At 38.0% G+C, this 12627-nt stretch overlaps 1 protein-coding gene across 1 annotated transcript in view; it reads right to left on the bottom strand.

Annotated features, from left to right (window-relative positions):
- The window catches only part of LOC115422753 (spermatogenesis-associated serine-rich protein 2-like), a 19222-nt gene extending 7661 nt beyond the window's left edge, over positions 1-11561 (bottom strand). Inside the window, exons 1-9 of the mRNA XM_030139265.1 lie at positions 11436-11561; positions 8435-8687; positions 7340-7419; positions 6385-6493; positions 5818-5867; positions 5304-5520; positions 4215-4400; positions 3905-4040; positions 1096-1154 (exon numbers count right to left, since the gene is read on the bottom strand). Of these exons, the coding sequence (XP_029995125.1) occupies positions 1096-1154; positions 3905-4040; positions 4215-4400; positions 5304-5520; positions 5818-5867; positions 6385-6493; positions 7340-7419; positions 8435-8459 (862 nt within the window). The 5' untranslated portion in view covers positions 8460-8687; positions 11436-11561. The remainder of the gene's footprint in view (positions 1-1095; positions 1155-3904; positions 4041-4214; positions 4401-5303; positions 5521-5817; positions 5868-6384; positions 6494-7339; positions 7420-8434; positions 8688-11435) is intronic.
- Between the last annotated feature and the right edge of the window lie 1066 nt (positions 11562-12627).

Below are 12627 nucleotides of genomic sequence, written 5' to 3' on the forward strand. Positions count from 1 at the left end.
TCGTACTGAATTATTTATGACAGCAGCATTTTTGGTATTAATGAAACAGTGAAAACATAATAAACAAGAAGGTCAAGAATTTCTCTTGTTTATTCCCAGAGGAGTTGCATTATTAAGATGAGCTGGTGTCACCTCTAATAAGCAAATAAAACGCAAACTATTGAGACGGCATTTCACCAGTGGAAGTCCTGATAATAATGCTGCACTTCATGGTAACGTGAGCTCCTGCACATAAATACAGAGAAAAACATCCTCTATATAACACAACGTATTGAAACCAGCCACCGGAGATGCGACAAGCTGAAACAGGTCAGTTCACACTGCTGCTACCTTCACCTGCAATGTCCTTAATGGTTTCATGGTCTGAACTGGGCTTTATAACGGATCATTGAATGTATAAATCATACATGTCCAAGTGTCTAATACAGTACATAGATATCAACAACAACACAGCTGGATCAATTATTATACCTGAGCCTGTGCCTATCAGTACTGTCAACATCTTGGTTAAAGTGGCATAAATCAATCATTGTTCAGTTTTTGTTCTGCATCTCATGTTACCATCAAAGCAAGAGGGCTGTTGATTCAAAGGTAACACAGGAAGGAGATCAGTGAAGTGACAGGAAAAATTTTGAGGAAACCTGGCTTTTGTAATGTCGAAGAAGTACTAGATTTCCTTTGGTTTCCTCTCAATTCCCCACACACCTCGCACAAAGACAGCTTTGAGTCTCCCTTGACACCTGACACTATTCACTTTTTCCAGACCTGGAACACACAACACTCTACACTGAGAGGACAGAAAGAGAGAGAATGGCCTACTTGTAGAAAATATGCAGTCTTGCTCTGTCATGTTGTGCGCACACATATACACAGGTATGCTCTAGGTATAGCACTACCCTGAGGGCACCACTGCAGTTTTGAAGAAACTGGGACTTGCTGTTCCACAACAATCTCTTTTACTACCTTTCCTGTAGTGATTTAGGTCAGATTCTCTGAGCCCTTGAGTCAGGTGATCATATTATGTAAAGAATACTAGTGGCTTGCGGGTGGTATGTGCTTTGGTTTGATAAATACACTTGAAAATACAGTACTTACTGGCCTCTGCTTTCACTTTGTCCATTTCTCCGAGTAGAGTCACTTCTCTGTCCATTAAACTGGAAGCAAAAGAGAAGATGGCCAGGTTTTCATTAGTCTTAAGATGAGAAAAAATTGTGAACTGTCAACATTGATTACAAAGAAATTCTGGGGATACCAAAGAAAAATTTGGGATGAAGAAGTCAGCAGCTTCACTAAATGACATACACAAATGTGAAATAATGAGGGTTACATGTTACTTAAATGATAAACATATACAGCAAGAGGAAGTGTTATACTGGCTGATTTTATTACAGGTTTGCAGTGGATCAGCACATCAGCGCTGATGTCACATAATGCACCATGAAGGCACACTGCTATTAAACAACAGTTAAACCCAGGGAATTAAACTGAACTTTATATTTTAGAAACATTGGTTAAAAGACACTGCAAAGTATTTTCTAATCCAGCTTTAAACAGTCATGACATTTTTGTCTGTCCATGACTCAGTGACACGTTATGTGTGTGTACTGTATGGTTGACAGCTGGACCATGAGCATGTTCACTACTTAGGCTATGCCACGGACAAACTTTATATTACTTTGTATCTAACACTTCCTCTAGTGGATTGTGGTTCATTCATCAATGTCTGAACTGCAAGCAGAAAACCTCATCTACGTAGTTTAGGAAGAGACCATAGGTGTATTTCCATTCAGCTGTTTTTATTCACATTTTCACTTTATATGTTAAAAAACAAAAAATGGAAATGCTGAAAGTTGGGGGAAAAATGAATATGATTTGGGTGCAGACAGATTTAGTGAATGATTGTGCTCATCTGTTTTTGTGGACCAATAAGAAGACTGCAGCATTACATACATTAAAACAAATGCCTTATTGGATACAAAAAAATAGAATGCAATTGAATGAAGAGCAGGTTAAACAAACACTAAACAAAGTGAGAAACTGTGGAAGAGTCTGGAACAATGCAAGACAAACCAGACCAGTAGTTGGGTTCAGAATGCTAAAGCTAAAGCCAGATTTAAGTTTTAGATAAAATACCTCTTACGTCTACTCACTCGTTATATCTGACATTATGGTGCCATAAAACTCATTTCCATGACCAAACAGTCAACAAAAGGGAAGACTGTATTTTATGATTTTGCTCTTTAATGAGGCAACAGTTAACGTTCAGAAGAGGCTACATTCATTTACTTAACTCAAATTCAGTGATTATTGCAATTTTCTATAGTGTGTGTTTTACCTGCAGAAGAATGTGGTTTTTAGACACTTAAAATACTGTTCAAGCTCCCAGTCTATTTCACACTCTGCTCTTTGTTGACATAAATCATTATTTTGTTTACCTCCCCCAGAACTGGACAGCACAGATAGAACTGACAAATGAAACCTGAAGTGTGAAGATGTGAAACAAAGATCTGGTTTGCAGATGCAGTGGAAGCATTACTTGCTAACATTATCTTGTGTGTTATGCAATTTCATTTGTTAAAGGTTAACTCACTTAATTAACCCTGTAGGGAAATTCTATCTCTGCATTTTACACGTCCTAACACACAGCACCTAGCATTAACACTTAGCACATTAGGAGCAGTGAGCTGCCATCGACATCGAGGGACCAACTTCAGATCATCAGTACCATTGTCACAGGAACTAACAGGAGACTTAGCTTATGTTTGCCTGTTTGTAATGGCTGGGGTTTGATTCCTCGACAAACCTAGAACCTTCTAGCTGTGAAGCGGAAGTGCTAACCACTACACCACCAACCCATTCTTATAAAAAGAACTGTAACTTATCAACTTCATCCACTTCCTCTGCTCTTTATAATCACACATAAAGTGGCAGAATGAAAACTGGATGTGTTTTGTGGCCTCAGGGACACTAATGCAGAATACTGCATACACAATAATGAACATAAGTGGAAGCAGAAACAGTAAATGATGTCACAGCTTAACAAGTGGATCAGCCCCTCAATAAAACCTCATACATAACTGGCAGCTCTTAATATTTAACATAACAGTAGCTGACAAAATGCACGTACATTTGTATTTACTTTTCCCCTATTCTAAAAAGTGTTGTAATATATAGTTTATGGATGGAAATCCAGTCAAATGTGTGAGTACATCATCCTCTTTAATAGCTGTCATCCTCTGAGCAGTCAAACATATTCACTTAAAGTTTCTGTCTTTTTAAAAAAGTACAAATGCATTAATGCAGTTCTCTCCATCTTCTACAGTAAGTATCTACTTCTGTATTCCCCAGAGAAACATGAGCACTGTCAGTTTTAAAAAGATTTTTCACACATTGTTTAATTTGCATCAAGACATATCTCCAGAGCCTCTGAAGCCTGTCAGTGCCTCATGGGAGCTGTAGGTTTTAATAATTACTCTTTAATGTTTGTTAAAATGACACAGTGCTCAAATTTGACAAGCCTGTGCTTTACTTGCAGGACATTAAGTGCTCATCATCAAAAAACATTCATCCCCTTTACCATAAAGCTACAGTATCACATTTCAGAGCAAATACTCATCAATATACTTCTACAACATCTGGAAAATATCTGAATACAGACCTCTCTGTCAATATGGTCACTCGTAACTAAATAAAAGCATGTTTATGAGACAAACGTAAGAAAAGTCTCCTTGACTCATTCACCGTGAATAAACCAATTAAAATCTAACAATACCCTCTGCTTCAGTAAACATGACACATGGCCTGCCATGAAATCACTTCTCAACATTCTTCATGTATTTCATCACCAAAAAAATTTGACTTCTCGGCGATTTTTGTCGTGTACACAGGGAGCAAATTCACATACCAACTCTGGAGCTCAGCAAACGTCTGCTTCATCCTCTTAATGGAGGAGTCCATCTCCTCTTTGACCACCATCCTGTAGCGGGTCAGTGAGGCTGTGCATCTCTGCAGGTCCTTCACAGATCGGTCAATGTTGGGAGCTGAGATGTACATATTTGACATGACGTTAGCAGGTTTTCTATATTTCTATTTCTATGTATAATTACTGTACGAAATGAATCAAAGACTAAATACTGGGGCACATTTTGAGTTATGCAAGGCTGTACTTGTGCAATGAAAATATTGTGGTATACAACATATTATACATGTCTGACCCATCTTCTTGACTCCTGATGATCCTTGCTGGCTCTCATCATTAGAAAGTGCTAAAGTGGAAGTGGGGGGATGTGAATTTGAGCCCGGCCTGTGTCTGGGCTTGTTGCCTCTGGGACCTTGGTGATTCCTGCCTCCCGGCTGAGAGGCAGGACTTGGAGCGCTTCCTTGACTTTCTGCTTCTGCACCTGTGAGAAGACATATTACTTTACAACAGGAAACGTAAGCATTTTGAAAACTAACTTTCCCATTAAAGCTTAAAATAGGAATGAGTCGTCAAGTCAGTGAGCAATAAATCAGACACATGTCCTCACGTCAAATTTTAGAACGCTTTTTTTTTGCTTCAACTAAAACATCAGATTAAGGAATCCGGTAGTACTTGACATTTGAATAAAGGAAAGGATGTGAGATGAAATAACTACAGGTGGCAAAAGTTCAGTTATTTACTGGTGCAGAAGCACAGCTACTTGTTTAAAGTCCTATGAACTGATTCAACTTCCTTACTCAAGTAAAATACAACTGTACAAGCTCTGAAATGTCCTCAAGGAATAAAACTAAAAAGGTATTTCTACAAGTCAAACAGCTGTCAGTGAAAAGATAAATTAAGCACACATCACTCATGTCCGTGTTAGGTCTCAGATTCCTTTTGTCTGTGCTCGAGTCTCCCTCTTGTCTGCTTTCGTCATATATGCCTACATCTGTCATACATAACATGCACTGCTCTTTACACAAAGTGGTCGTCTTTTCTGTGCTATTTTCCCATCGATGTCTAGTAGTAGCTTGAAATTAGTCTTGATGTTTTGGGATGCACAGTAAATAACAATCCCCATTGAACGCATTAAGAACAAATGAATGAGCCTGTTTTCACAAAATGTAAGGAGTACTTGTTTTAAGATGTAGGTAGTCAAGGTAAAAAGGTGCCGGAGAAATAAAACACTCAAGTAAAGTACAGCTACCTGAAAAATGCGCTTAAGTACACCTACTCTCTAACTCTGGAAATACTACATACTAATATGTGTATCTGCTAATGACGAAAATTGATAACAGTCTTCTTTTTGCCATGATTGTTTTTAAATCGGAGCTGTGGTTACCAGTGGTTTCGGATGAAGCAGGTTCAGAGTCCAGCTCGGCTGCATCCAGAGAGGCAGAGTCCAACTGTTCACTCAGAGAATCCAGCGACTCTCCATCCATTACTGATCCATTGGCGTGAAAACCATTTATTTCATCCTTGCTCTCCTGAATGGCTTCAGGTGGAGCGGGCTCTGCTGAAGCCTCCGCCTGGGGCTTGGGCTTCTTTTTCTTCTTGGGCTGGACATGAAGATATCGATGTCAAACCCTTTTGTTCAAACCCTTTGTTCATTATCTGTATCCTAATCAGTGCCCTGACATGGACCAATTTAGTACATGCAGGTATAATAACTTTTTTATTTTATTTCAGGTAAAGGAAGAATAAAAGTATTGTAATTCAGACTGCACAAGGTTTTGACACTTGATTAATAGCGGAGCTGTTTACTAAGTACACTTCAAAAGGGCTCGCTTCAGATACTTGACATGAATGTTACTTCTACAGAGAGACATTCAAGATACAGTTGTTCTGGTTCTTACCTTCTTCTTTCCTGTGACATTCCACTCCTTCAGGATCTCTACGGCACTACCTGTGTTGTAAAGCACATAGTGATGACACACGTGCATGGTGACAATTGATAGGTTTAAACTGCCCTCTCCATGATCTGAATGCCCTGGGGTGTTGTCAAGATGTTGCTATAAATAAGGATCAAAGCATTCTGACGTACGAGGACAACCTATCTGTTCTATTACTGAACCCGTGAATCTAAAGGCATGCAAACGACGCCCAATCTTGGGATGCAAAGCATGATATCCAGGAACAAGTTCTTATTTCCTCAAGGTTACGTTAAGAACAAACAATGTGGGCTGCATGCCAGGATTACAGGTCTGACATAGATGCAGCACACTGATGTCAATACAGTGACACATAAGATACATATAAAATCAATACTTGTGTTATGCAGACTACTAGTGAGATGGTTTCAGTGTGACGCAGTTACCAAAGTATTACAGATCAAACATATGCGATACCACCAGTTTTATAGCTGACAGTAAAAGCCTGGTGTATGTTGAAGTATTTGCAGTGACACTGTGACGTCCTCTTACCTTCTAAGAAAGCTTGAACAGCCTTGTCGACACAGTTTTCGAAGTGCTGCAGAACCAGAACAATCTCATTGTTGCTTTTGTTGGGGACGACTGCTCTGACAGCGCTGATCTATTTAGAAACAAAACAAAAAAAGACAAAGAAAGAGGGACGGTTTTATTTCATCAGACCAAAATAACCTATTGAAATGAAAACATTAGCATTATTTCCATAAACCGCTACATAAAACTTTGGAATACTGCAAAAAAGAAGATGCAATCCATTGTTCAAACTGTTTTGAAGTGGATAAAAAGGTTTTAGTGCCGGTAGATTGTGGTGTATGGTTGTTGTTTTCCATCTAAATTTGAATGTTGTGTTTTTATCCCCCTGCCTAGTGATGAGTCTGTGGAAAATTTTATTTCCTCATCAGTCCACACAACCTGTTGCTACTGCTAGCCACATTCTCCCACTTTATGAGAATATGTGATAGGATGCTAAGAAAACAACTGATTGATTGTATTGGTTTAATGCTTGTTACCTCTGAATTTATCAAACCATCTCAAGGGAGCATAAGAACATTTTTGTGACATTCATGAAGCTTTTTCCAAGATCTGCCATTGAAACAAACAGCAACAGTTACAAAATGTGCTATAAATACATTGCAGAACCACAGCTATTGTTATACCACAGTTAAATTCTATCGCGTCCCATTTTTCGCAAATTGCTCCAGTATAAGTTACAGCTCTGAAGGATGGGGTTTCTTATTGTGACATTACGTAATTGCATACCTCAGGCAATTTTTTATGTGGATTTAAGGTTATCTGAGGTGTTGAATTATGCCACAACCAGATCTCAGACACAGGGAGTATCCCAAGATGCTCCTCAAATGTTATGATATTTTTTGTGATCTTCAGATTTAACCCTTTCTCCAAAAGTCTGCAGGCAGTGACCCATTGATGTGTGGTGTGCATTTCTTACCTTCTCCTTCATCCTCTCGGCTGTTCCTCCCTGCGACATGACCATCTTTGAGCGAGTGTCAAACACAACCCCCGAGGTATCTATGGAGAAAAAAAACAAACAAAAAAAACACACTGCATTGTGCATTCAAGCATGGGATCTTATTTGCAAACCTCTGAAAAACACGTCATTTGCTAAACAAAACATCCAGCACACATCTTCACAAGGATTTCCTGGACAATCGCAGGCCATATTCTTGAATCCAAGCTGTGTTTGTGAAGCCATTTGTTTTGTAGCCATGGAACCAGCTGACATTTACATAGACACGCTTATTCATGCCAACAAATCAAAAGTAAAATTGAATTTACATGTTTAATTTAGCCATTATTTGTCAAGACAAGCCTCATAATGACAAAATAATGCGCATTATGCATGTTGTTGTGTGGAGGTGGCAGTGCAGTCACTAACAAGCTACTTGAGTTAACAGCAGCAGCAGCAGCACTTGTAAAAATAAAAAGAGAGAAAAAGCCATCACATCTGTGCTTCAACAGTCTGGGCTCCGCTTCAGATTTAAATGACTAATAACCAATACAGCCTCCAAAAAGACATTCTTTCAAAGCCCAAGGTTTCTGATATCAGAAAAAAAACTATAAGACCCACTTCACTAATCTGAGACAACTATGAAAAACTCATTCTCAACAAATATCTAAGGACAACTTCCTACTACAATTGATAGGCAAAAGCGTCCAGCTGACTATAAGGAGCAAAGTCCACGGCCATTTAAATGCAGAGTAAAAAAAGTAGGGCCCTTGTAAAAGGTTGTTTTTCCCAAAGCATGAAAGTAGGTTAATGTCACTGTAAACGCTCACCTCATTTCCCTTTACAGCTATTCCAATTCAGTGTACAAGTATTGCTCACCTTTGCACCACCCTCAGAATTTCAATAGGGTTTCATTACAGGCCAGGTGAAAACTATTCTGTGCACAAATAATTTTTCAGTTTGTTTCACCTGCAACTTGAACATTCATCCTTTGTGTTGTTTGGAAAATAAATATAATAAACAGCGGATTTTAGTTCCATCTTCTTGAAAGAGTAGCAACATGAAACGAATACATACCCCTTTGGCTGTTTTTCTTCGCCATGTTGTCCAAGAAAAGTAGTGTTGTGTATTTCTTCAAGCTAATAACGATCGTTGCAAATATGCTTAAACTGGTATTCAAATAAAAGCCCTACGTGTGGTAACTTTCACTTTGAGTTGTTCTTGCTTGAGAAAACGCCAACAGGGCTCACAACTGGCAGGAAGATTCGAGGTCAGATGAGGCCTCCACAGTTTAGGCCAAGATTCAGGTTTCCTCCTTCGTTCTCCAAATCTGCAAGAAAAAAAGAAGAAAGGTTTGTGCTAGTGTCAAAGCTGCAGAGAGTAAAAATATATCATTTTATTCAAAGTAACTGTGGTCAAGCTGTTGAAGAAGAACTGTACAGAACGCAAATGTTCACTTTCTTAAGATTTGAAAATATTAATACAAATAAAATGAAATCCATTTCCTCCAACTATAAAATATGAATGAAAAGCAGATTTCAATAAATTACTGTCTGTCTGGCAGTGTCCTAGAGAATCTGCAGTTAATTTTGTCCTTGGCAGAAACACTGCATTTACTTTGGGGGAAAAGTTAGCAGGGCTACTCAGCGACACATCTTTGAAGGGTATTTCCTTTTTCTCAGTTCTCTTCGAGAGTGGTGGGTGACAATGCTGTGAGGTTTGTGTCAAAAATGTATCATGTCTTCATTCTCAAGGCGTTTCCTAAATTTGCATATGAGGCCTGTAGATGCAAGCATCCCATTCATTGTATTTATGCTTTTCAGCCACGATGAAGAAATCCAAATTATATTAACTTGTAGAACAGTTCACAGATTAAGGTGTTAACTGGTTAAATCTGGACCTGATAACAAAAGCAGTAAGAAAATACCAGATCACTTCAGACCAGAGAGATAAGAACAGGTTTCTTTGTAAAAATAACTGAAAAAAAAAACAAAACAAAAAAACAGCCATACAAGTGTGTATGCAAAACAATCAATAGCTGCAACTATAAACACCACATTAATAAACTAGCAACCATGATATGCTGAACAGTTTGTAAAGCTACTCACATTAAAACAACAATAAGTCATTTGCTTGATCATTAAATACAAACAAATAAAAAAGTAAGCATTATTTGACACAATATAACCTGCACTGTACCTCCTGTTTGACCATGCTTTAATGAAAATAAAGAAAACAGGGAATAACAAATTCTACCATTTACAGTGATTCCTCTGTATTTATTTAGCATTCCTAACCCAAAAACAAGGAAAAGCATGCATGCACAGTGTAATTTTGCTTAAATGTTACCTACTTTAAATACTAAAATTGTAATATGGAAAACACATTAGATTAAGTAATAATTAAAGATTTTTAATGTTACATAATCTCAAATTTAATTGACATAAAAACGACATATTGGGGAATTAATGCTTAAAGCTACACAGCTGTATTACATATTACAGAGGAATCACTGTATTTTTGTACTTAACTGTAATGCAAAAGTAGCACCTCTATATGTCCAACTCAGTCTTAGACATGATGCCATCACTCTGCTGGCCGATCAATATTCTACTGGTCTCAAACCAACACTGTCTGCCCGACTGTGGCCATATCAGAGTCTGCTTTAATTATGTCTCTTTGAGGCTTGACAAAAGCTCCACCTTCAGCAATCTGGACTTGTTTTAATGGGCCAGCTGGTTCCCCCTCTTAGGTTTCTTTTTCTGTCCATAGCCGACTAGAAAAGGAAACTCAGAAGCTGTACAAACCCACACCCTGATGATTAGGACTAACCATGCCAGTCCTGATTCCACCACACCTTTGCTCACGTCAAACCAGCATTCAATCAACAAGTGACACTGCTGCTGCCACTCATGCGAGCACTAGGATGCATTATGTTTATTAAGAGGGATGGTGCTTGAATCTTTAAGAGAGCCAGCTGTACTTGTGTTGAGTGACGTAAACCGTAGGACGTCAAAGCTCAGCACTCCACTGATCACAGACTGAGACTAAAAAGTTTGTTTGTGCTGAGCAAACCAAGAAATAGATCTACATCCTACATTCGATGACAAATCTAGACAGGCTTCTGCTCCTCAGATGGGGCTGCAGAACACAGAGCCACCATAGAGGTTCACTTTTAACACTTTTACAACCATCACAGCCACAAGATTTTTCACAAACAACTGTATTTTTAGATAAACATTGTGAACAACATAATCCACACCTTACCTTTATTAAAACCTGAACTCAATAAAGGTAATGGACATTATTTATGGCTCATTACTCTTCCATGCCTTCACTTACTCAGCACAATACGTGATTTCTGTAGCAAATCAGAGTAATTTGAATGTGGAGGCCAAATGAGCTTGCAAATATTACTGCGAGATACTCTAAAAGCTATGTGCAAATACATTTACATAAATTCGCTTTTTTTTGTCAGGAGGAAACAAAAATAATCCATGTTTTAGGTCAGCAGTATTATGATCATCACTAAATAGCTACCTTAGTATTATTTTAGCTAACGTTATCTGGTGAGCGATGTCACTTGCATGCCATAGCTAGCTGGTTGTAACGTTAGCTTGTGTAATATTGTAATATTTTAACAAACTTTCACACAATAGGACTCTCGCGGTCAGTGTTTCGTGTCCAAGCAGCTCAGGTCGCATATTCTGGCCAAGCTCCGGAGGTTGCGTTAACGTTAGCCCGCTAACATCAGATGATTAGCGTTAGCTCTGCAAGGTCTGCGTCACAGGTGCCAATAAAATGCACTTAACGTGACAATTAAAAACGGCTGTAATTTTAAGCACCTGCGGCATCAAGTATCAACGTCTTCTTTGCGGATGGACCGTTGAATGCAGCCCTAGCTAGCGCCCTGCTAACACACTGCTTGGCTCTTATTATTCAATGCCCTGCTGTAACGCTAGCCATTTCTAAGCTACTCGACTTAGACGTTAAACAGCTCAGCCTCTGTTCAAGCATCTGCCTTTTGTCTGCTTAAGTTGTACATTGTGTTCGTAAATAAACTGTAGAAAATACGTACTTGGTGTTGGTAACAAAACTGAGCAGTAGATTCTGGAAACGGGTTACCGCAGCTCCCACAGTCAGCCGTCTTTTAATGCCAAGTAGTCTGCTGTGGCAATATTTTCCTCGACCAGACTCCCTCTGGGTTGCCAGATCGGATGGGAACAACCCCCACTTCAATGCATTTAAAGAAGGAGGGAAATTCAATGCAATGGGCATTCGGTCGTTCAAGTCAGTTTTTTTTTATTTATTTATTTTTTTTAATGGTTGTTTGTTTTATTTCTAATTTTCTACTCAGTATTAAGTTGATGTTTGATGACGATATCTTCGGTCAGAATCAGAAGCCTGTTATTATTCCACAATGTATTATTATTTACTTTTTAAAATGTATTTATTTATTCATATTCATATTTAATTCATTATTTGTCTTAATCCTAATTCTATTAAAATAGAAAAATAACTTAATTAGTAGCTGTGATAAATGTCATGTTAATTATGGCCATATTATTTCTCCCAGGATTAAGTTATCAACATGTTTGTGATTGATGGAACCTGGTGCCACATTTAGATTGTTTTCAAAACAAACAAACAAACAAACAAACAAACAAACAAACAAACAAACAAAAAAAACAGTTGTATGTCTATTAAAACTCACATGTTAACTGAAGCTACATATTATCCTGTGTTCACCTGTGCAGTGAATATACTGGGTCAATGACAGGCTTAGTAAATGCTTCTATTTGCTGAAAGATAGGGTTCATTTCTTTAGAGATATAGGAGAATGTCATTAAGTATAATCTGAAATATCTGAAATGTAGTGTTTAACAGATAACAGAAGTAACCAGGGCAAGCATATATTTCATGGGAGATAGAACACAGATTTGGGAGAGGCACTGTGAAGCAGAGTACTTTAAATTGTATAAACTACTGTAACACTATAAATATTTGTTTTCCTTCATGTGATCACATTCCACTATAAACTGATAAAGAAAATGAATATACTGGTGCAGTAGCTTCCCCAAATTGCAAGAAATGAGGTGCTTTCTCAAAATGTATAATGTTATACATAAATATATTTAAATATAAAATAAACATTATATAAAAGCTTGTTTTTGACATATTTAAATGTCCTTTTAGTTAATTTTAGTTGCATAAAAGTTGCACATGTTTCATCCACAAGTTTATATCCACAACATGACCTCTGGGAGATC

Source organism: Sphaeramia orbicularis, chromosome 7 (genome assembly GCF_902148855.1).
Source record: "Sphaeramia orbicularis chromosome 7, fSphaOr1.1, whole genome shotgun sequence".
Classification (NCBI taxonomy): domain Eukaryota; kingdom Metazoa; phylum Chordata; class Actinopteri; order Kurtiformes; family Apogonidae; genus Sphaeramia; species Sphaeramia orbicularis.